The sequence below is a fragment of the Motacilla alba genome, chromosome 2, assembly GCF_015832195.1.
Source record: "Motacilla alba alba isolate MOTALB_02 chromosome 2, Motacilla_alba_V1.0_pri, whole genome shotgun sequence".
In the NCBI taxonomy this organism is placed as follows: domain Eukaryota; kingdom Metazoa; phylum Chordata; class Aves; order Passeriformes; family Motacillidae; genus Motacilla; species Motacilla alba.
The window spans coordinates 86,054,530-86,080,653 of NC_052017.1; the positions used below are offsets into that span (position 1 = coordinate 86,054,530).

The 26,124-nt window shown below is 37.9% G+C and overlaps 1 protein-coding gene across 1 annotated transcript in view; it reads left to right on the forward strand.

Annotated features, from left to right (window-relative positions):
• The window catches only part of INO80C (INO80 complex subunit C), a 30,695-nt gene extending 7,079 nt beyond the window's left edge, over window positions 1–23,616 (forward strand). Inside the window, 4 exon segments of the mRNA XM_038160353.1 lie at window positions 13,392–13,502; window positions 16,646–16,757; window positions 18,482–18,549; window positions 22,891–23,616. Coding sequence (XP_038016281.1) covers window positions 13,392–13,502; window positions 16,646–16,757; window positions 18,482–18,549; window positions 22,891–23,022 — 423 coding nt within the window. The 3' untranslated portion in view covers window positions 23,023–23,616.
• The last annotated feature ends 2,508 nt before the right edge of the window (window positions 23,617–26,124 follow it).

The following is a 26,124-nucleotide window of genomic DNA, read 5'->3' on the forward strand; positions in this document are numbered from 1 at the left end:
CCAGGGGTGAACTGGACTGGTGAACTGGACTGATTCACAGGAAAGTCTAACAGCTATGGGGTGTAGCACAAGGAAGAGGCATGACCAAGTGACAAGGAAAACCACTTGTCCACTACAAGCAACCTACTTCATGTGCTTGCATACTCTTAATTCCAGATTTCATTAGTTGACTGTAACTGACTAATGAAATGCTTGGTCCCTGCCTGCTGGAAGACCTGGAAAGTAACAGCTTCAGCTGTCATATCGCTTGTCTGTCAGCCTCTAAGTCCCTCAGCTGATTCTGCTAACTCTGAGATGCCACCAAAATAAGTTATCAAGAAATATGTACTGGTCCTAATTATATTTCTCCCTGAAGATTTAGGAAACTCGTTCTACTTGGGATTCAGAACCATGAACATCTGCCTTTTTGAAAGTAGGAAAGTAGGAAAGTCCTTTCCTTCAAAAGTAGAAGCACACTTATTCATTGATACTTGCTTTTTATATCATCTGTCCTTAGAACTTCTTAATTTGTCCTCCGCTTGAAGTTGCCTGTTCCTGCCACTGCCTGAAGAGATTCAAACCCTCTTTTTCCCAATTGCACCCTAACCATTGGGCTAAAAGCAAGTCTAGTGTGGGAGTGTGGAAAGGTGTTCTCCCCTACAGCCAAGGATGGAGGTTTTCTCTCTGTTCCAAAGAGAACAAATCCATAGTTTTGTAATGAACATGGTTATTAGAATAGTCTGCTTATGTATTTTAGGTCTTTATTTCTGTTACATATTTTGTCTTATGATAATTTTAATTCAAAAAACACAGTTCTGCAAACAAGGATCAGAACTCATTTTCTTTCTAAACTCTAGACAAAAAGTGAAATAATCATGCCATCTAATAAGATGTGTTCATGTTGTAGTAAAAATGCAATACTTTTAATACTGTTTCAAAAAACAAATTTGAAATGGATAGAAGGAAACTCTTTTGTGAGTAATACATGCTTACACTGTGGCGGAGCCATCATTTTGGAAAGGGTGAATATCTGTGGCTACATGTCTTGTAAAATGTCCTGCCCCAGGATGTAAGTACTGGCTGACTCAGGAAGAAAACCTGTCCTTGCTGATTAAAAGACCTTGCTGTGGATAAGGAGTGTTTTTGAGAATTAAAAGATAAAATTCCTTTTTAAAAGCATTGTAGGCCATTGCTGAGATTTACCACATGAAAAGAGAGTCTTAGTATCACATTTGCCTTTTTATCATTTATTAAACACAGAAGTATGATTTGTTGTGTATCATATGTCCTTAATTTTCAATAAACACACAAAACTCCATGCTTCTGTGTACAACCTATCTGTGTACTATATAAAATCTGATGTAATTAAAAAAGATAGCTCATTTTGCAAACATCCACAGGCCTAGAGGTAAAACCTTCTGCACAGTTTTAAGCAACATAGGTTTTTGAGTTTTTGCCCTTGGAGTGTTGACATGCTTGTAGCTTTACTTACTCCGATGTTCATAAGGATGCAGTGTGCTTATCATGACAGCCTTATTTATTGCTTCCTCAGATTTTTACTTTTCTGAGTTAATGAAAGAACAAGAAGAAAGGCAGGAAAGGCTGAGACACCTATGATCATTTCTGCACAAATAAGACAAGGTTTACAGTGTGGCTAGTGTCACTTAAGCAGTACAGCTGGAAAACTGAAATCAAATTTCAGGCATTTAAGTCTTTTGTCATATTTGAAAGTGAAACAGCAACTTCCCAAGCTAAATACAGAACTACTGCTTAGAGTTTGGGTAGATATGAATCAAGGAGACCATATTTGAAGCAAAGGTTATTGGCATCTTGGGAGTATAGGTGATGTTCATCAGGTGAGGGAGAAAGTATTGTGAAAACACTCATCATTTAGGATAAAGGTGAAGGGAGTTAAAACCCTCTAGGAAACTGTGTGAAAGTTATGTGCCATAAAAAGTCTTTCTGTTGAGTCTGTGGTGTATTGGTATGCATTCTATCCAGAAGCTTGTCCTAATTTTCCAGATAAACTGGTACCTTTAATAAAAGATGACTCCCCTGTTTAAAAACTTTGTTACATTTATGCCCCAAAACCATCAGGACTACAGCAAAATACTGCTGAATTGGAACATGCAGAAATTAGGGCAGTAATTAATGTGAATTATATGACTGCTTCTGTCCAAAAGAGCTTTTTGTTACTAAAACCAATGTTTTCTATTTTATAAGATATTGATTTCTAGCCCAGGAGATGGAGAGCTGCACAGAGAGTTGTGCAATCTCTGCTCTTGGAAGTGTTTGGGGCCTGCTGGGGCAAAGCCCCAAGAATCTAGTCCAAGGTCAGTTTTGACCCTGCTTTGAGCAGGAGATGAGCTGGTGACCTCCTGAGACCCCTTCCAGCCTCAGTGATTCAGATTCTGTGTCAGCTTCCAGATGTCTGGTTGTGTGACTAAGATGGGTGTGTCCTCTCCCTAAACAAACAGTCCTACACTCCTGTCATAGGCATATTCAAAGGTGAAAATTACCACAAAAATCAACTACTACATTTAGACAGTATTAGATCTCCCTACACTGTAACAATGGTTATGTTTTAGGAGAAGTGCTCTTCCCTTGAAAGGACAGAACAATGTTCTCACAGCAAAATTAGCTGTTAAAGTCAACAAACTGGAATAGAAGAAGGCCATTTTTCTTTGATGTATGCACAGTGTACTCAAGCTCCTCAAACCAAAGTAGTAATCTGGAAAAGTCTTACTCTTTAAGTTGATTATCTTTATTTACATAGTCGAGAACTAGAAGTGCTAGTTTAAGTCTCACATTAATGACCTTGAATTTTCTCCAGTCAGAAATTCCGTTTTCATCTGACTTTTTGTTAAACTTACTTGTTGCAGCCAGAATTGCCTTTTTTTTTACATATACAGAGTTGCCCTTTTTATCCTTGTCCTTTTTCTTTATCTGTCTAAAAGGTATTTTTTTATTTGCTGAATAATTCATTGTGGGAAATGTCTTAAAACAGGATCTTGTTAAACCCACCACAAAATGTTAAATACTATGCTTCCCCTCTCACCTACAGTTGTGGATGTGATGCCAAAACTTCACTGATTCTAAATGTAGTGGCAAGTCAAGTCTTTTAATAGTTCTGTTTTATTTCAAGCAAAAAACGCAGTTGAGATAGAAGTTTATTTGAAAACACTGAACTGTCTGGCACTTTTCAGATCGGCTGCAGTTCCTCAACTTCAATATATGGTATCAGGGTGAAGTGCCACAGAACTTGCATAGCTGAGTAAACAACCACCTACTTGTACAAATGTTTCTGCAGAAATATGTCAGAAATTTGCGTTCAAATTAGCTCTACCATACAACTCTGTCTTCCTTTTTCTCCTGAGCTGCCTCAAAAGAGCCTACAAGAGATACTTATATTACCTTATTTTCATCTAAATTAGAATTTGCCATATGTTTATTTTGGTTCAGTTGTCAGGTTTTTTTTTTTCATTATCCAGTTAAATGTAGGATAATGCACCTACAGTTCTGCTGAGTACATGAAACTGGTGTGCTATTCAAAGTTGGAATGGTTGGTATTGAGTTTACTAGAGAAAGGAAAGTGAATGCAGTATTCAGAGCATGTGCAACCAGATTTTTTTTTGTCCCATAACATGAGACAAACAACAAAGATGACAGATTTAGCTTGAAGAAGTTTAAAGTCCAAGGTGTAGTTTCTTTTCTTGTCTTCTTTAAAAGTCCTTTGGAGCATCTGATAAAATTACTGCTGTCTGATACATTATACCTTTGATAACTTTTTGAAGGTCTGTAGAAAGAATGTTTTTATTCTCAGTTCCTGTAGCATTGCAATGTTTCATAGATCAGTGTACCTAAGCTTTGTGTTTCTGACATGGTGTTTCAGTATGGCAGTCTTAAATACTTGTGCACAAATGGCCTAAAAACCTTCTTCTAAGTAACTTTAGACTGCAATGCACCATGACAGAAGTAGTGTGGTAGCAGAAAGGAAATAAAACTAGAATTTTAATATCCTTAAAATGACAAGAAAAACAGAATCAAGTGCTAAAATGTGCAAAAAATAGGGAAAATGCAAAAGTGAATATTTGTTTTCTGTGTTGGTTTACCCAGTAGTCCATAACATTTTGAAGGTAAAATTTAACTCTTCTAATTCAGGTGTGTTTTTTCCTTAGCAAAATAGATAGAGTAGGAGCTCTGAAAGATAACCCCTGTTTTCAGTTGAAACTATTTAATTGCCTTTCCTTGAAGAAATGTTGTTTTGTTTTTCTTTGTCACTCAAGTGTTATTTCCCATCAGAATGGATAATGTTCTACAGAATAAACTACAATCTAGAAACTGAAGGGTTTTTGGGGTTTTTTTTGGGTTTTTTTCAGAATGAAATTAGTCTCCCATCAGTTATAGGAGCCGATAACTTTTTGCTTTCCTTGTCCTTGATTCAGTCACGTGTAGATGAATGGACTTGGATCCTTCTCCTGCCTTGGCTGAATGATGTTAGTCGACACAGGGGTTCTGGTATGCTCCCTGAGCAGCATTACAATGTTACCGGCACATGAGCATATTGTAATCCTCCACTCTTTTCTCCAGAAGTACTTTGACCTTAGCTGTTCTGTATCAAATGATGTATTTTAAACTTTAAGATGCAGTTTAGCCAAAGTCCTTGACTGATTTTTTCTGATAGAAAAAGGAACATACTGGCAGGTTTTTTATAAAAATTCAATTGTGATTTACTGTAGTCTTTTTTGCTAGTATGCTTCCATCCATTTTCAGTCTTAAAGCCCATCAATTTAGGAGACTTTTTTTATTTAGAGGGATCAAAATATTCTGTTAGCTGAGCTCACTTTTACCCTTGATACGAGTATAACCCAACATGTGCTTTTGGATTCTAAATATACTGAAAGTTTTAGCTCTAGGGCCACTTTAGCAATGCCATTCAGCTCATGCTTATGATTTTGTCGAAGTTACAATTTTCTTAATAAAGAAAACTGGCAAACTTTATAAACAAGGAGTAGTCCCAATCCACCAAATGAAATCTAGAAGTGAGAGATCCCTTGCTATTATTTAAGCCAAAGGGAGCTTTGTGACAAATGCAAATTAAACCAAGTTTTTTTGGAATAGTGTGAAGCTATTCACAGTTGCGTCCCAATTACACTTTATTTGAGACTTTTGCCCACAGGAAAAAGCAATTTTTTTCCTTTAAATATCTGTAAGTTATAAAAATTTGCCTATCACAGTACTTTAAATGTCTTTAAATGGGAAAACATGTTTGGCATCTGGAATCTCTTGAGAATAAATCCAAGCTTTTTACTGAGGCTTGTTCATCTTATTCTATGTTTGACTGTTTGATAATTTTGAAGAGAAGAAAGTGAACTTGAGTTTTTCTTGGTTTGTTTGTTGATTTTTTTTAAGTGAGTAGTACCATTATGAAAGGAAATCTTGTGTCATGAAATTGCTATGTCTTTTTCCCCCAGGTTTTTAAGAAATGCTTGAGAGGTGGGGAATGTAATTAAAATCTTATTCTCCCTTTGGTTGCATTTTTAATTTTGAATTCTAACCCTCACACATCATAATAGAGCTTTGCATTAGGGTGTTTTATACCTCTATCAAAGTGACTAAAGTAATTAGCATTTTATACATTTTGGTAAGTATTTTGTCACTGGAACCACCAGTGCAGGTGAATGATAATGGTTTTATGCTCAGGCACTGACAGGACCCTAAATGAGAATGTCGCCTTTTAATCAAGAGCACTTGGAGTCTGTGGTATTGAAATGCCCTACAGAGAGCATAGAAAAGCCATCCATCACTTTGTGACAGTCCAATCTTTTAGCGCATGAGTAAAATTTTATTCAGCCTTTCTGAGGCAGTTGGAATGTGAGATGTTTAACTCGCCTCAGAACAGCAGAAGTTCGAAAGCATAATGTCGAGATTGCTATCTGGGCAGCTTATGTGTCTTTGTGTATTATCTTTATTTATTTAAATTGCAGTTGAAGTGTTTTCCATGTCCTGCTTCAAACACTTTCCCCCATACTCTTATATACGCACCAGCAGAGATTATATCTAAATTTTAGTCATATGTTTGAATTAATTTGCACAGTTGATTAACTCTTGATGCTCAGTGGAATTACTCAGCAAGTCAGAGGGAAAGAACCACTGCTTTAGGAAAGGCAGGTTTTGTAAGTCTTGTACAGGTAAGTAGTACGTGACTCAAAAATCCTCTGGGAAATGGTTAGAAGAAGTGCATTTAGTGATACATGTACTTGGAATTGTGAACTATTATTATAATAGTCCAACAATCTCATTTCAAACTTTGTGCTGTTATGTTTGTTTTTAACAACCCTCTTTCAGCTTTCTTTATAAGTGAAAACAGCAGTTGCATCTGAGGACAGTGTGGTAATTTAAGCAAAAATATTTTTGTTGTCAGGCCTTTGGGATATTTACTTGTGATGTCAGTGGAAGCAAAAGGTCCTGTACCAGGACCTTTGTCTTTTAAGATGAGTTGACAGGGATGAAACCCACTGACTTAGATGGATTTTCTCCCAATTTAAACTGTATACATAAATGACTTGCCAACCGTAGTAGCTGCTTGAAATTGAGGACAATGATCTGCACTGTACTTATTAGCTGGATACTACTCAGGATTTCGGGTTTTTAAGTAAATTCAGTTTTTCAGTGCCCTGTGGAACAAAATTTGCTGCGACTGTGCAGGATTAGGGTTTTGGTTTTTTTTTTTTTCTTTCTTGGCATTTGAACATTTTCAAGCTGAACCATTGTTTGTCCTATGCCAAAATAAGGTAGGACCTTCTGTGAAGGGAGAACATTCCTAAAATACTACCATGTACCCAAAAGCTGAGAGAGAAGAGGATGGGGAAGTTGCACCGGGCTTCATTTTAGTGAGTGGAAAGGAAGAGGGAAAAGCTTTTTTCCTGCTGAATCCAAGAACTAGAAAAATGCAACCAGATGAGGAAGACATGTTTATACCTCTTACTGAAAAGGTCTTTCCAGCAAACCCTTCTGTCACAGATGTGGATAGTTAATCTTGTTCTAGACAGTGCTTTTTCATCAGTACTGCATTGTTACTGAGTCTTCAGTAAGTTTGCTTTCAGAAATGTAGCATGGTTGTAATGTTGGAAATGAGAAATTTTTTAACCATCATTTTAACTTGAGCTTAAACACGTCTAATTCTGACACCTTTCTCAGTGAATTATTCCCAGCAATGTAAAGCGCTGCACTTTTGTCTGCCAGAGGGTACGTGTTCAAGTTTTAATGGCCCCTGTCATGTCATCATGCAAAGTTAAATGATTTAAATATTCAGAATGTGCAAGAGCCCGGGCCAGCCTTGTTACAGTGAGAGCTAATATATTAATCAAACAGCTTAATATATGTTCCAGTATGAGCAGTATTAGCTGGCAGCCCGTTAAATAGCTGACATTCAGGTTCTACTCCCAATTTTAAAAAGTCTGCTCATATCATCGCTGCTGTCATCTGGTGACACTCATGCTCTGTTTCCACATGGCATTCTCACTCACTGTAATTGTCTGCTAGTGAAAATATGGGTATTATCCATCGATTTTATAAATTACCATTTTCTTCCCTGGCTGCATGCCACAGCTCTTGTCAGGATATCACAGACTTACACACATCTAAAAGCCAAGTAAGTTGCCACAAGTTGGATATTGCTGCTTTGGAAGTAACCTACTACAGAAATAATTAGAGATACACCATTATTGAAGCTGGGTTAAAGAAACTTTATAGTAGTATTGTGATTATGAAAATCAGCTGCCAAAAGAAGGTAAAAGTAATTTAAACTATTTCTTGAATTTCACATGGAAAGGTTCAAGACAAGTGGGTTCCTCAGTAAACTGGGTGCTTGGGGCCAGGATCCTCTAATTACTTCATTTTCAATGGCTACATACAATACTCTCATCATCACTATGAGACAAAGACAGCATTTCAGAAATACTGAATGCAGAAAGAAAACCAAACCAAAATCCAACATGTGCCATCACCTTCATCTACAATTCCTGTACTCAATATATTGTCAAAGCTAACAAATTAATGATTTGCAGAAAACAGAAAGAATCAATGTTTTCAGTATTATTTTTGCATCCTTAAATTAGAAACTCCCTTTCCATTTCTCATAGAATTTATTTATGCATTTAAGTTTTGATTTACCAACAGACTGTACAGTTACCTTTTGGTTTTAAATTTTGTTTTAGCATGTAAAACTGCTAACACCTGGTGAAACACCTAGCCACTGATGGTCATAGTATACCGTCAGTGATGTGCAAATCCTTTTTTTTTCTAAGCCATGGCATGCGTGTTATGCAGTGACAGGATGCCAGAAATGCGTGTATTTACGTCTTCACTTTATGTTTCATATATTCATGGTGTTTTAATACATAGTAAAATCCTATTAGTTTAAAGTAATAAAAAATGTTATAGAATATAATCTGAAAGTAAATAGGTAAGAAGTTTTACTTCAGTATATATCAGCTATTCTGATATATACTGATGCTGTGCAATTTTAATCCTTGCTGGGGGAATTAAAAAAAAAAAAGAAATTATGTATGAAACAAGCACTTTCATAATAAGCTAATTTCACGTGGTATTTAGTGTCATTGCAGACACCCATTCCAAACCCCACAATGCTGATTCCACCTAAAAATAGCCAAAACAAAGAAATCAGCTTCCACGGTCTACAAGTTTTGCTTGTTCTCTCTAAATAAAACCAGACAGATGGCTCCGTCTTTGGAAATCATGTGAAAACATCTGCGGTAGGGAATTTGGAACAAAATATATACAAAACATCTACCAAAACCTAATACTGAAAGTAGTATGTGAATAGGCAGCCTCCCAGTGTGTTTCTTCCCAGTACAGACAGTATATACAGCAGGGTCCAAACTAGGCTCATTCCTGGGGTTTGGCTGTACTCTAAAGAAACCAGTGGAAAGGTAGCAAAGCTTAGGTCAGGTCTCTTCCCCAGACTTGGCTGCTCATAAAACAAACTTATTAGGACTCCCAAGTGTTTGCTGCAGGTTTTCAGTCTCTCTCAAATTTTTGCTACCAAGTCCTCCACCATCTTCCTCCCTTGGGCGACTGTCACCCAGTCCTAGGATATAACAGGGAGGGCCTTGTCCCACCCAGCAGGGATGCTCTGAATACTCGATAGATGGTCTTGTGAAAAGAACTGCAAAATAGAAGCTCATCCCCTCACTATTTCTCTCGTCTATCCCAGGAGGGATAGAGGTTGCCAACTTGCCATACTGTGGTTGTAGTTAAAATTCAGCTAAAGCACATAAACACGACTTTACAGAGGGAATAAAATTGCACAAGTGCTCCTGTAAGAAGTATTTGACCTGCTGCCTACGACTTTTAATACATGCCATTCCAGTCAAGGTTGTTCAGTGCCTGGGGATACTGGGAGGAGAAGGAGAAGAACAGAGAGGGGTAACATGAGAAGTGGCAACATGGACTTCATTGGGGATTAATAGCCACAGAAAGAGGTGCTGGGAGAGGATGAGTTACTGATAGTTACTGATGACTTAGCTGCAGTCTTTACTGCAGTGTTTTCATCCTTATTTGAGGTAAAACTAGCACAAGCATGTTCAGCTGCACTGACGTCATATCTTCATTTTTCCATGCAGGTGTAGCCTGTAAACGTAAAGCCACTCCAAAATCTTTGTTGCTATGATCTTCAACAGACTATGGAGAAAAACATACTGCTTAGCGACTAATGTAGCACAAATTCCCTGTAGCCCTAGTTATATAAACTACCATTTAAAAGACACAATTTAGTTATAAAGTGCACGTTAAAAGCTGCTCTCTCCTTGAAGTGTATATTGAATTTCCCATAAAGATTGTTTACAAGATCAGTTAAAAAGAAACTTTAAAGAAGTTTTTGAGCATTTCAGCCCATGGTTGCACCTTCTTTTTAGCCCCACAGCAAAGGATTTAGGATTATCCCAGGAGTCTGGGGGTGAGGGAGTTAGCTAGGAGAGTGGCTCGGTAGGGAAAATGTGCTGGGGATGGGCTGTGGACTGGGCAGGAAGGGGAAGCTCCCCACACGTGACAGGGGGTTACAGCACACATTGAGCAGAGCATGTTCCCTGGTGACAGACACTTCCTCACTGTGCTCACGCCACCATCGTCACTTCACAGGACTACAAAGGGCATTTGAATTCTTCCTGTTTGTTTGTCCCAGCACATGACAGTAAAGGATGAACTGTCTTCCAATCTAAATGACCAAGAGAACAAGCACATTTGGGAGAGATTTGTTCAACTGATATTAAAAGTTAAATATTACCTTTACTGTGCAGTAATTGTTCACTGAGGAATCTCTTTTCAGGCTGTAAATAATGGTTTGTATTATCGCTGTATTATTCACTTTCAGGAAACATGTGTTTTGCAGAACAAAGGTAGATCCATATCCCCTGCCTTTAAAAAACTTTCAGAAAATTAACCTGAAAAATTACACGAAGTTTCCTATGCTTTAAAACCTGACATTTAAAACACAGCCCAGAGAGATTTGTAGATTTTAGAGGCACTTGCGGTTTGTGGCTATAAAGCTGTAAAGGATATCAGCTAAGACTTCTGCAGGCTGCACGGGAAGAGCTTTTCAAAGCTCTGTACTGCCAGAGTTCACGCCTCTGTGCAATAGCACATTATTCGGGAAGCAGTGCTTCTGCTCAACTCTTTCATGTTTTTCCAGAAAGAGAAGCACATTAGCTGAGCGTTTCTCTGCCATGGTCCCGTTGCTAAAAATCAGTTTTAATACAAGCATCACTGAGTGAGGGAACTGGCATGCCTCTGCAGTATGTCTTTATCTCAGTTCTCAGCATTTAACTGAAATCATAATACTCAGTCTTATTTGCTTCCCAGTCTGTCACAGGGCTCTGAAATCATGGTATCAGCTGCATGCCTCAGTGATACGAAAACTGCTTTGCAGCCCTGCACCCTTTGCCTTGGACAGGAAACTGCTGCTCTCAAATTGTCCATGACAGATCCAGAGGCTTCTGCTGGCATTATGTCTCACTGGCACTGGAGGATGACTTGGGTGATCCCATGAACCTGATGCCTTGATAGGCAACAAACCCAAAAAGCAGCAGTTGCTGCTCTAGATCGTGCTGCCTCTGCCACCATGCAAGGGATACTGGCACCAACAAAACCAACATCTGTCCTGTAATGAGAACTAGCCTGACTCTTAGTAGCTCTAATACCTGAAATCCCTTAGGAGTTGGTACGGAAAAGAAATTACATGTAGTATTTACATTCAGGAATTGTCCTGCCAGGAACAATTCCTTACTTTTCTTCCCACTGCACCAGCAAGATAGCACTAAATCCACACAGGAAAAAACCAGAAGACAGTGAGGGTAGTATGTAATTATATCCAGCTGCAAAAATTACAGACTATATGTATAAGGAAGTCTCTTCTCCTTTACTATTTAACTATTTTTATTTGCTGAGTCTCAAAGTACTAGTTACTGTTTTGAGATATTGTTGAAATACTACTCAAAGCCTGTTTCATAGAAACCAGAATACTTACGAGAAGATCACTGAAGGGGCAAAAGTGATAAAGTAATTATCTGTAGAACTGGGTTTAAAACCAACCAGATGGTACCAAAGAAAAGGCAAGAATGCTTTGAAGAATAAATCTGAGTGCTGATTCTTCTACTTAAGAGAATTTACACTGATAATGAGCAGTATCAGAGATAATGAATTCATGAAAAATAATCTTGTATTTCAAGTTTTGTCTTTCTCAAAGCTGACTAATGTTTGCTGCTGAAATCTGAAGTGCTGGAAGCATGAGTGTACAAGAATATACTTTGAAACTTAGGAGCTCAGTGTATAAAGCCACTTTACTCAGGATTGATGAAGATATTCTCTCTGTTCACTGCCACGTAATGTTCATGTTTCTAAACATCCATCTGCATTTGTTCTGTTTCTCTGACAGTCACTGCCTTTTAATGTTTTCTGTCTTCAATGAAAGAATCAAGTTTAAGCTGCAGGCTTCAGTGTTGCTTCTGCTGATGTTATTATTGCCTTATCTCCTGTAATGTGGACTAACAGAGGACTGTGTTGTTTTGAAAACAGATTATTTCTATTCACATTTTTATTTTAGTAAGGCTCTAGAAACATTGCTTTTTTACTTTATACTTCCAGTATTTAAGACCTCTCTTTGCTGTGTTGAAAACAGGCACTGTAGAATGACTGAAGTATTTCCCCTAAGAAGAGTTCAACTTGCCTAGTCCCTAATCCTGTAATTCCTTTTGCATGTATTAAGAGTTAGAACACTTCCCTTGTAGTCACATGGAGAAAGATATGCTGAATCATGGCCTTTGCTCTATAGCCCACTTTGCAGAGGTGCTCCCAATAAGCCACAAATAATAGCAGTCCTTTTTTCCATTCTTAAATGAGTATTCTATCAACACAAAAGGTTTTTACAGGAAAACTCTTTTTTCCCCTAAGTGTTATCTGTATAAACATAACATGAAAGAACATTTTAACCATCCACTCAGTACATACTGACTTAGCTTTTAGCCAAGCTTTTATTCCAAGTAAAAAAAAAAAAATCAAGATATGAATTCCTATTGACTAAACTACCAAACTCAGTGGCAAAATTTGCACTGACTTTGGGTTAGATGAGAATTTCAAATAAACATGTATTTGTGTAGCATGGGCTAATTCTGGTAATGTGGAGCCTTCTAGGTCACTAAAAAAATTTTTAAAAACCCATAGACTCAGCCATGCAGAATTACCAGAAATTGCTTAGACTGCCACACAACTTTTTTAGCTTTCCAGTCACACACATCTTTTCTGACTGCTCTTCCTGCTAAATAAATAAACAAACCATAAAGAAAAACTAGAAAACACTAACTAGCACTCATGTAGATTTTGTGAAGCTTGTATATAAAAGTAATATATAATAAAATACTTTTTCTCAGTCCTTGCTCAAGCACAGCTGGCACCAAGGATGAAGAATAAAATGATTAATCCATTTTTCTTTAGAAAGTTGATGAAAAGACTTTTTATAAATTTTATATATTCCTGTCAATACTTTATACAGAACATTCTAAAACAGTGTACATTTCTGCTGTTTTGGGTTGCAGATACTGTCTTGTACTTTATAAAGTGAGATGGAGGTGGCTTTTATTAATACTGCAATAAACCCCATGCAGTTTTTATTTAGTGGGCTTTGCCCACTCTATTCCCCTCCTCCCTTTTGTGTGTTAGTTGTAAATTGATTGAGAAATACTCTGTTTCATGCTTGCCCACTCTTGGCATACAACATCTTTAGATTCAAAAGAGATAGGGAAGCTAAAAAGGCAACAGGTAGGTAGTACAGCAGATGTCTCCATCTCCAGTTAAACTTGCTCAGAGTAACAAGCAGTAAGACTGTATTTTTTCTGCAGAGTGCAGGTGGAGAGGCTGTGAGTGAAAATAAATTTCTGAACACAGACTCCAGCACAGGATCAGTGGAAACTACTGCCAAGCCATTACCATTTAAAGACCCAAACTTCATCGTAAGTATATTATTTTAACAATTTGAAATTTCAAACTTTTCCCGTAGAAGACTTACTAGGATTCTATTTAACCATGTTCCCAGTGTAAATATTAAGAAAATAAGCTTAATAGCCAAATAAAAAGTTGACAATTTTTAAGAAATTCACCTCAATCCATGTAACACCACAGTCTAAAGTGCACATTGTATTATGCACATTTTATTGTATTATACCATGAAAATGGCACTGGTCCAGAGGCAGAACTGTTCTACTGAATTCTGGAACAGAGTGAGGAAACCTGTTAGGTGCAGGTAAGTGTGGAAGTTTTAAGATATGGTATCTCACAAACTACCACAGCTAGAGAGGAACAATTAATAGTATGAATGTATGAACCCCCTGTTCCAGTTCCTAGTCAAGGCAGGCTGCAAAGCAGTTGAGCTAGAAATTAGCCAGAGACTCATTAGCAAATGGCATTTTGCTCCTCTTCTGCTCCCTGAAACTCTTAACAGATTTGTGGTGTCTTCTTCCAATCATGGCTAGATTTAGAAGCAAAATGCCCTGTGCTCCCTGGAAGTCTGGCCTGCCAGCATTCAGTCATGTAAACACTGACAGCTGATGAAATGCAGACTCCTAACATTCTGAGGGTTAAACTAGGAGAGAAGGTGAAGAAGATTAAATTAGTAATGCTGGGTTTGTTTTTGATATCTTTTTATCTTGCTGTGCCAAGGCCAACTCATTGGCACACTGTACAAATGCTTTCTAGACAAGCAAACCTCTCAGACTGCTGGTCCTAAGCCAGTACTTAGAAAGAAGGATTTTATCCCAGATTTCAGTCTGCATGAACAAGATACAATATCCCACAGCACATAACGAGTAATCGGCCAACGCACAGCTCACTAAGCACAGGTTTGGCAGGGGGTATGAAATTAATCTCTGACATGTGAGTTGCTCTACATCTGCTTTGCAGACAACTTCAGTCATGAGAGGGGTGTTCAAACGACCGTATACTTTGCTCACTAATCCTCCAGCAAGCACCAGCATCTTTGAGAAGTGGGACTTATTGCAAAAGCTCCTTTTGTGCCCAGAGGCATCCCATGTAGCTTCCACATAGGATTTAAATATCTATGAAGCCCTGAGCTGATCCTTCAGTTCTTAGAGGAGTGTCACCATTTCCAAAGAGGCAATACTAATGTCTGCATGCTTGAAATAATAATGAGTGTACAGGGTCTTTGGCAACTGCTGCAGAAATAATAGGCAGTTATAATAAAAACCATGAAATTGTCCCCTCCACTACAGTAACTAATTTGAGAAGAAATGCATTGAGTGTTAATCAGCATTTCATTGGTATGACCTGGTAGTAACAACTTGGATGGATTTTTGCATCTTTCCAGCCTAATTTGCCTTAAAAGAAAGAAAATAAATCAAATAGTGTCTCTCTCTCTCATATGTATGCCCAAGTTTGAACCATTAGCTCACTGCAGAGGATAGAGAAGAGAGAAAAGAGAAGAAAAAAGAGAAAAGAAACGAAGAGGAAGAGGAAGAGGAAGAGGAAGAGGAAGAGGAAGAGGAAGAGGAAGAGGAAGAGGAAGAGGAAGAGGAAGAGAGGAGAGAGGAGAGGAGAGGAGAGGAGAGGAGAGGAGAGGAGAGGAGAGGAGAGGAGAGGAGAGGAGAGGAGAGGAGAGGAGAGGAGAAGGAAGAAATTACCTTTTCCTAAACTTTCTTATTGGGATTTTCATCCTTCGGCAATGGGTGAGGGGAAAAAGACTTTCTGACACTTGTGTAGAGCAATAGCTGCTGTAGAGCAGTAGCTCCACCTGTCCTAGCTCCAGCTTTCTCTGAACTTCGTTTGGTTCATATGTGCTTGGCAGTCATTGCCTTTCCATTGTAGGTGTGTGAGGTGATGCTCAGACCCATTTTTAGGAGGCATAAGTTCATATAAGAACATGTTGCTTTTGAGAATACATGTTGCTTTTGAGAATAACAAAAAATCATTTTGCAGTGATTTGGGGGGAAATTCATGCAATGAATTTGAATTAGTGGTGTGGAAGTGCATGTAGTTTCATCTCATGCTGTAGCAGTCTGTATTATGCAATGATCTGTAGATGACTAAGGTGTTACCCTAAGAGCAAATATTTGCTTCTGTCTTTTAAATCAGATGTCCATCACCAAAACCCAGTATATCATCAGCTCGTGAGCATCTTTTCTGAATATATCTTATGTCTACAAAAAAAAGCTTTCTCATTGAATCCTTCCTCCTGTCATCCTCATCAATTTAAGTGGTTAATTTATAAACATTCAAAGTGAAAGTGTGTTTACAGAACTTTGCTGAGTTTCAATGAGACTCATGGGGCAAGTAGTAATTATTAACAGAAATAGCATCTTCTCAATTGTAAGAACATTTTCTTTTTCTGAAGTTAAGCTGTAAATCTGTGTCCTTTGATCATTTAGAAGTAGTACAGTATGTTGTGCAGCTTCTGTCTCTGGAGGGACATAAATAAATTACTCTGCAGCAATCGCATTTGATAACTGCAGCTGCCATTATAGTACCTGTGGCAAGCCTTCCATTAGTGTTCCTTTCAAAATGCAAAATTGTCTTGGCAGCCAACATTCTATTTATAATTCTTTTTCTATTATTCTGTCTTCTAGCCTTTGAAAGAAAAATAAAATTTCGAGAAAGTTTCTCAGTATTCATTACATTTTGCAAGATCAGTTGTGTTTTCTGCAGTCACAGATAATTTGTAAAAGAGCTGCACCTGTAATATGCCATAAAAAGGAGAGAGAAAATTTAGCTGTATAATCACAATTTTAGAAACAACTTCATAGTAATAACTTCTAATACGATAGGAAGTACATACAGAATCCTGTAATCTCAGGCTAAGCCTAACCACATTGATTTTCTATTTCCATGTAAAAAACAGATTTTAATTTCCTTCAGTTAATGGGAAACATAGAAGCTTTGACACAGTCCAAAAAGCTTTGTTTTTGCTTGCAGCCAAGATTAAAGTGTACAGTATAGTAGCCTGCTGATGAAATAAGTGAGAATAACAAATGGTTCATGACAAGATGAGACATATCAGAGAGAATATGAAATAGAAGTGTCGTGCTCTGAAATAGTATTCTTTATTTATTTTTTTTTTCTCTAAACACCATATTTTTAATTCTAGCACTCCGGCATTGGTGGAGCAGCAGCTGGCAAGAAGAACAGAACATGGAAGAACCTAAAACAAATTCTTGCTTCTGAAAGGGCATTGCCATGGCAACTAAATGATCCTAGCTGTAAGCTGCTTAGACGCTTTGCATGTATTTATAAATAATAGAATCCACACAAATAACTTTCTTTAAAACTAACCTAAATTATTTCATCAGTGCATGCAGTATCCTGCTTGGACAGGGTCCAGTAGTACATTTAAGATTTCTCCAATCACACTTGTCAGCCCTAAGTGGAAAGTAGGAGAAAGCAAATAATTTGGAGTATCATGGCAAAGTTCAAATACATTTGGGGGGAAAGTTTAATAAGGAAAAAATATTTATCCAAACCAGGTCAGTAACCCTTATCACCATGAGATTTTTGTCACCTTTTCACTGGTTAGACACTTCTTCCTCTGTGTACAGTCCAGAGGTCTTTTGGTGGGTTGCTGCTGCTTGATTAGCTATATTTGAGTACTTTTCAAATAGTTTCTGCTAAGCCACATACCTGCAGTAGCTTAGACCTCAGCCCAAGCTTCCTATCCAGCTCCTTATCCTAGATTCTTGGGAGATTAAAATCCTACATCCTCTCTTTAGTGCAGCACAGCTGAAACTACACTATTAGCAGTGCTGATTAGCAGTCCTAGCTGGTTACATCCATGGGAGCAGAGTTACAGCAGTGGTCTTAATCTAGATACTCTTCATGTCTGCTTGTAAAGTAGGATACTATCGAATGTAGCTGCTGGCAGAATACAATCCTCAGATGTTATTTATGCAAGTGGGGGCATTTCAAAAGTGAGAATATGCATACACTTTTTGTCAGACTTGGTGCTTTATCCAAAAATAGCTTGCCGTTTTTTGAAGTGTTTTAGACACAACTGTTACAGAAAAATGCAGACTACTGTGCGTTCCTGGCCATTGTAACTGACAATCTGCTGATGTTGCTATTTCTACTATGCTCTGTTTGCAACCAGAAATTTACAGTATTTTTGATAAGAAGGAGGGAAAAGAAATTCAGTTTCGTATTCAAAACCAGCTGTCTGTGGCATCAGGGTCTTTTGAATTATGAGATGATGGGTTAGAAATTTGATATGGATGGTTTGAATTGAACATAGCATCTGAATGAATTGCAAGGGAGATCAGGAAAGAGGAAAGAAATCATTCAGGTACAAGATATTTTTGTAAACATCCAAAACTGAGGATTTAACTACTTAAGTATACCAACTGTATCTTAAAAAATGTTTATGAATGATAATTGCTATCTAAAGGGCACCAAAGAACAGCAATTTCCAACCCTCAGTTTAAACATTCAGACAATTTTCTAGGTCATTGACTGGGCTTAAAGTGGTACATGCTTAAAGATTTAACTGATTTAAAAGATTACTTTGCTTTTCTGGATTATAGTATTTCAGAGCTTCAATCTTGAGCAATGTTTCACGGTCTTAACATACAGTATGCATTTGATAATGGTTATTCTTCGCACATGACTGACTGCAAGGGAATTCATTAAGACCTGGAAGAAATGGACACATTTCAAATGTCTCTGGCATTTTCCTTTTGGGGAGGGCAGTTCTGCTTGCTGAACTCTATTAATAGATGAGCAGGATCAGGTTGTGATTTACATGCTAACAGGCTAAATGTTTTCAGAGGTGATTCTGCTTCATATTTCTTTGCCTTAGTGTTGCTAGTTAATAGAGACCTTAGACAGTAGGTTTATGTCATAGAATATATATATATATATATATATATATATATATATATATATATATATATATATATATGAGACACTGAGTTATGTCTTTGTTTCTCTCTAGATTTTAATATTGATGCTCCTCCTTCTTTTAAACCTGCTAAGAAATACTCAGACATCTCAGGACTTCCAGTAAGTATTTTTTTCCCCTCAAAATTGACATCTCACCTTCCACAATGAAATAGTGCTGGTGCTTTGTTTTGTAAAAGGCTGAAGTTCCTATTCAGACTTGGGCTTAATAATTATCCAGTGATTTAGGACCAAACCCCAAATACTTGTCACTACGTCACAAAATCCTTAGGTTGTTAATAGATGTCAGGACAGACTAAAAACATTGTCCTGCCAAGTAACTCATATGACACCTCTTTCTCACCTGTAGAATCTACATTGGTGCACATGATTTCTAATTCTTAAGATAGCTACAGGGAAAGCTGGTAGTCCACAGTCTCTATTACTGTTGACTTTGCCAAGGTATACCCACACTGACTGGAACTTCCCATGCTGTTTGACTGATGTGAATTTAGTTCATTGTATCTTGTAGAGGAAGTTTTAAAAAGATAGCTCAGCAATTTTCAATAATGAGATTAGGCAAGATTTTATTGTTTGTCCTCTTTTCCACCAGGTTAAAAAAAAAAACAAAACACAACCTTGTTATCATTGCTCTCAAACTTTGCCTCAAACAAATCAGCCTGAAACAGACACTTGGCATAGACTGTTGAGAATTTCAAATACCCCTATGCTTCAGAGATGGAAGTTGGAGTTTGGCAGATGTATAGCCTGTGTGTCACAGATGGGCTCTTTTACATGTTTTTGTTAAAGAAGGAGGAGAAAGGGAAAAAAACAACCCAAACCACATTTGACTTAGATACAGTTTGCACATGCTCCAGAAAGTCTTGGTAGTTACCATTTGGTGCCCAAATTCCGCAAAGATTAGGTTGGCACAAAACAGGAGTAAAGTCATTGAATTCTGCCGAACAAAAATTTTGTATCTCCTGTTGAAACCTTTCCTATATTACATGAATAATTTTACTTACAACAAAAGAGAAATTAGTAACAGCATATTTTTTCAATTTTCACCTTCAAACGCCAGTGATTTATTTTGCAGAAATCTGTGCATTCCTTACAATTGAAATGAATGGGAATGTTGTATTGTGGAAAAAAATGCTTAAGTAATGGTTACACTACATAGGTACAATAATGAAAACTTTGTAATATCAAAGAGCCTTTCACAGAATTTCTGTGTCACTTCCCTCAGTTTAATCTGCTTCTCACCCATAGGGCACTAGCACACCTTCACAGGCCTGATATCACCTCCTGGAGATATCCTTAAACATACGTATCTGTTATGCTGATGCAGGTTAGCATACCACCTTGCATTCTGTGCACTGAATTAGGCAAAAAGTCCTCATTGGGACAGAAGATGGATGAGCACTTAACTAAGGCCTGCCTTATAGTGGATATTTAGCGTAAGGCATCAAAGAATAGCTATAGCTCCAACTGTAATCCTGCACATCCTAGCATTTGATCTTGATTTGGTAGCATATATTTTCTTAGAATTTATTTTTTAAGTAACACATTTAAATGAGGCACCTAGGAGGTGGCATGTGTCCAGCCTGTGCCTCCCAATGGGGTTTGGAAAAGGAGTGAATTGCTCAGATAAAGGCTGGTAACTCTTGGTATTCAAGAGGGAGTGGAAAAGCAACATCTCCCTCACAGATGAACTGGCAGACAGCAAATTCTGAGAGAATGCCCAGAAACCCAGGGAAGGTAATTCCCTCCAGCCAGACAGACTCCTGCCCTATTTCCAAGGAACCAGATAATGCTTTCCAGCACTAACCTTTGATGTATTTAAAATCTAATCAGTCATTGCACCTATAGTGAGCTGATGATGCAGGGTATAGATGAGAGTGGAGACCACATCCCTACCAGTTAAAGGTCAGTTAAACCTTAGGAAATTCTCTCAGTTCCTCAGCTTTTCTTTACCAGCACCTCTTTTCCATCAGTGATTTATGTGCTGCAACTAATCTAGCTTAGTATAGATAGTTTCTATACAAATTCATTCAGTGCTGCTTTTGTTTTCTTTTCTTCTCTTTCCACTTTTTTTCCCTTAATTTTCCATCCTCTAATTGGATTGTGAGTCGAGTTTCCTATTTTACCTGGCCTGCAAGGTTTCTCCAGACCATGATAAAATTACCACGTTTAAAAAACCTCTTTTGTTATTAAAATAGCTGAGACAGTATGTCCTTTAAATTGCTAGGCTAGAAATGTTTCATAAGAAGCACTAAATATGCTTTCAAGATCATGTCCTAGTAGGAGCATATGTGGGACAATAGAATATTGTAGAAATGTAGTATCAGAAAAATGCCCCTGTATTTTCTATGTAAAATATAAAAGCATTTGTGTAAGAATATATTTTCTGTGGGAGTGCTGGATTCCCCTTGAGGGGGGGAAAGAATTCCTTAGCATTACCCACTTAGGGAAGAATTAAATTGTCTACTAGGTACAAAAAGAGAAGTGTATTAAAACATTCTCAATCAGCATACTTGCTCTCATATTAGATGCCACAATTAAATTCTACCGATCCCCTTCTCTTTCTGTGTGTAGCACAAATGGAATTAAATTTACCACTGGTCTCAGCAGAGCAGCCAATTTATATTTGTAAGGCAGCCTAGAATTCTAAAGCTATTATATACTGTATTGACACTGCAAAATAAATCTATTATTTCCAAACTTGCAAAATGAGTATTTAGCTATTTTAACATTCAACACAGAGTAATTTATTGTAAAGCAGATTTTAAAAAACCAAACAAACAAACCCAAACCTTCAAATGTTTCTGTTTCTCTTCCTTTTCTGAAAATGGATCAGACCTGTTACTATAGAAACAGATTGAGATACCTAGATCATTGTATTTTAAGAGCATGTCTCCATGGCCTTTGACTTAGTTTTTAAAAATGACAGAGTTTTTTCTTTGCAAATTAATCTTAATTTAATATACTAATCTCTAATTATTGCTGGAGTATTGGTAAAGTTTGTTTTCAGGCTGAAGCCGTGGCATGAATGGCTGGTTACGATACATTAGTGTCTGCAAACACTAAAGAAGAACAGTCAAGAGCTGCCATAATATTTTTAACCAAGATCGGTGTACAATACAAATTGCAGATATTGCTTGGTTACTCTATTACAGAATTATGCACATTTGAAAAGCAATCTAATTGCTTAGCTTTTTCTTACATGGTGCCCAATGTAAAGAGTGAAATAAAAGTAAATTTATACCTGCTATATAAATTTATACCTCCTAATGTTCTAACTTTGCCACTTGTTTGAAACTTAATTGATGGCTTGAACTGTTAGCTGACTACATTTAATTAACCTGGCAGCATTTCTTTGTAAAGAAAACAAAGCTACAAATAATACTAAATTTTCTAAGTCATATCAGACCAAATGATTGGCTGGATTGTTACCATGGTCAACAGGTGCTTTCCAACATTAAAATGTAGAGAGCTCTGCACTATAACTGTGTGGCATGGGGGAGTACTCCAGTTCTTCCTGGCCTTTCTTATTTTTAGTATCAATGTCTAGAGGGATCTCAACTGCCTGTGCCTTGCAGCCTGCCACCATCTCGTGCTAAAGAAAGGCACAGAAGACACTTTCGGAGCCTTGGCGGCACTTGGTAATCCAATGCCGAAGAGGCAGGGATTGTCCTGGAGGCTGAGTGTGGAGAGGCAATGCCCTGATCTCTGCCTTCTCCCAGTGCAGCCTCCTGGCCTACCCCTGAGCTCAGCTGAGCTCCAGGTTTCTGTAGCAACAAGGGGAGAGGATGGAAGTAAACTGGCACTGCTCCCAGGCACCCAGGGTCCAAATATAGCAGAGGATAAGAGCGTAGCCCAGGGTGAGCTGGCCAGGCTGCTATCCTGAAAGCAGGCATCTGGAGCAAACCACAATGCTGGGTTCAAATCTCTTATCAGTTCAGTCACAGAACCATAAGCTGAGACTCCCTAGCTTTAACAACCACTTTAAAGTAAATTAAAAGCTAAGTTGTATGCAGCAAGAGAAAGGCAGTCCAAAGCTATCAGAGCACCCATAATTCAGCCTCTTTGTGGGTAATTTATTGGCAACAGCCTGACTCTTTGGAGAGCTGCCTTGAGAGAGACTGCACAAGGCAGAGTTGCTAGGGTGAGTTTAGAGAGTTGAGGAATTTCTTTTGCGCTGTGTTTTATAGGAAGCTTACTTCAGCCCTCTGTTATGTTTAATGCATTTCTAATCTGATTTTATAGGGGGTCTGTTAACTTCTCATAAGTTCTCACGTGAGAAGAAAGAAAAAAAGACAGACTTGTGGCCACATGGTAGAACAGCAGTGCTGTTACTAGGAAGAGAAACACACTGCTTTGTGGTCTTGTAATTAAGATACTTATTTTACTATTATGGTTAGAAATTTTCTTTGAATCATATCTCTACCATTGTTTCTTTTTCAGGCAAATTACACAGATCCACAGAGCAAGCTAAGGTTTAGTACTATCGAAGAATTTGCCTATATTCGGATGCTCCCTTCAGATGTGGTTACAGGATACCTGGCTCTAAGGAAGGCAACAAGTATTGTTTCCTGAACTGACTAAATATGCTTGTATATCGCTTGTGAACAGTGCTCATTTGGAGTATCATAATGGAAACTGACTGTGGGACTGAGATTCTTTAAGACCATCCATGGATTTTTACATCTGGAAGTAGTTGATGATACATGCATTTGAAGAACATATGGATTTAATTTTCAAAAATGCTGATATTTGTTAGTTTGCCAATTTGTTAGCAGTTTAGTTTGGTGAACAGAGTAACTTAGACCATAAGGATATATATCTGTACTAAAATATCTCATGTACTATAATTTATATTAATTTCTGTAAAGACAGGATTTCATCTCCACCCTGTATATTTTATGTACTACCCTAGCTCAGAAGAAACTGTCATTTGATTTAAGGAAAAGGTAACAAGATATCCAAATGTCTAAACCTGCCTTACCAGATGTGCATGCCACTTGGCTGTGAAGTTTGTCCCATCTGTAAAATGAAGCTAAAATGCCCAGCAAGTGCTGCAATTGTGATGAATTTTCAGGGTTCTGTGGCACTGTGAAAATGAAGACACAAATGTTTGTATTTAATTAACTGCCAACGTAAATAAAGTTGGACTCAAACTTGCTTGTAAAATACATTGCTTGTTACATGTTCATCTGTGAACATGTGTAACAGGATACAGTCAAATCACTGTGTAACTCTTAATCATGACACTTTGCCGTTTTTGAGTGCTTCATTTCACAGCCTAAATATTCTTCTACTTTTCCTAGTGATTACAGTATTTATATTAATTAGTATGAAGAAAGTACTAATTTACCAGTCTTTAAAAAAAATGTAAGAAGCAGGAGTTCCACTCTCCATTGGCATTCTGACACCCAGATGGCCTTCAGCAAGGCAAGACCTTCTACATTAGAACACTGAACTCAGCACCATGAGACACCAAAAGAATACTTGAGAGCAACAGAACATTGTCATACTTTAGAAGAAGGAGCCTGAAAGAAAGTCTGGACTCTTGCTGGGGGGATGGCTGACAGGTACATGCCAACACGCCAGCATAAGAATGACCATGACCTCCTGAAACTTAAGTCTAGGAGCAAAGGGGCAGAGGGTTTTCTCCCATTCTTTCTTTCTGTCCTCTTTCTTATGACAAGCTACTGTCTTCCCACTTCTGAGTCTTTGTGCCAGCCTTAAACTCTTCCTATGTTGTAATCTGGACTCCAGGTTCAGGCTCAGCTGTTCCTGGCCCACAGTTACACAGCCTTCACTCCCACAGTCCATCAGCAGTCCTGTAGTGGTGGCACTAGATTAGCTGCCTCACAAGTTACCACTTGCCGTGGGAATGCTCTTTTCCCATGTGCAAAACAGCCCAGTGGAACATTCGTGCCATAGTTAGTTCTGGACTCCCCAGGTCACTGTGGAGGTGAAGTGCTGGTCAGGAGATAGCACTCCTTACTCAGCAAACTCCACCATGGACATCAGGATCTTGTGCAAGGCACACTGTTCTCGTTTCCTGCACAAGCAGCACACAGTGGTGACTATTCAGTGTCTAAGCTGTGTTTTGAATGCATTTTTCTATAGCCATGATAATAGTTAAGATATTTTTTTCTGATTGAAAGAATAAATATGCAGAGTGTTATTAATGCTAGTTTAATTTCAACTCCAAAACAGAAAAACCAATAACTTTCATTGTTTATTGAAAGTTTGTGGGACTCATTCCTCAGTTTTTGTGATCTAATATTGCCAAAAACAAATTCTAGAAGTCTTTGACATGCTTACAATAGATCCTTCAAAGCCCTAGATATCTATAATGCTACAACTGTATCGCAGTACAAAAAGGAATAAGACAGGATATCTCTCTGCATGCCAGCAAGCATCTAAGCCACATTCTCTTTGCATTGAGTCTTATAATGGATATTTTAAACTTACATTACATACTGAACTTGTGTTTATAAGATAAGCTTAAAACTGATATGAAAAGGAAACACATAGAACTGCTGTAAGTTCATTTTTGTTTTAAATAAGCAGACAGCAGCTCAGAAAATCGATTTCACAAGCTTGTTCTCTCCCACAAATATTTTTAACATTCTTTGGGAATGACTGTAGGCGCCCAGGCTCCTCCACTGTCAGAAGTGTTCCTTGCACTCCTGCACTCTATATTAAGATGTTGCTTCTCAGCTAATTTCTCCCATGCAGCATTTATACATTCTGTTTTCAAAATCTAAGTGTCTCACTGAATAAATCAGCATCAGAAAATCAAATATGTCTTAAATTTGGCAAAAAAACTTAGTGACTCTTCTCTCAATGCTCTGTATCCATATGATGGTTACAATATTCCCTTTTCTTCCTTTCCATGTTTCTTCCCTTGTTAGCCTTTTGTTCCTAGTCAGTAGTACCTCCCTTTTACTCATTAGGTTGTGCAATGGTCAAGCCAAGAGTGATGAATCAGCCACCAGCACCATTCAGCATTACATCAGTCAGCAACAGTTTACTATGTGGAACAATCAAACCAGGTTACATTTTAGCAGGAAGCTGAGGACACAACAGATCTAGTGGCCAACATGTGCGAAGGCATTCAGTCCTGCTGAGTTCCTTTTGAAAACAGCACGTGATCCTGATGCTCTCATCAGTGCCCTCTATGAGAGAACTGAGCAGTACCTCCCTTTATTTAAGACTAAATATGGATGAGTGAAAAGCTTATCTCTGTTATAGAGCAGTTTTAAAATGTTTTATTGACAGTTTCAGAAGAAGTAAAAATTGAGAAGTACATTTATGTGTAAAAGTACTTACAGGATGTTATCTGGATAACCGTACATGACTTGAATTAAAATTGAAAAGAGGACAAAAGAAAGGCTTTTGAAAAGAGAAGCAGCAATGAATACCATTCAGACTTGGGGAGAATGTGTTTTGGCTAATAGCACTGCAATATCACTAAAGCAAAAACCAGCTGTCAAGGTGAGGACTAATCTGTTTGAGTACAACCATTACTGTGTGGGAGGTATCACCTGATACATTACTTCACACAGACCAGGGATGGCTTCAGCCTCACACGCATTTGCATTGTGATGTTCCTTGTCAGCCCCCTGTAAGGGCCTACAGCACACCAGTTGCTAAGTGCCCACAGAAATCCCACTGACATTAATG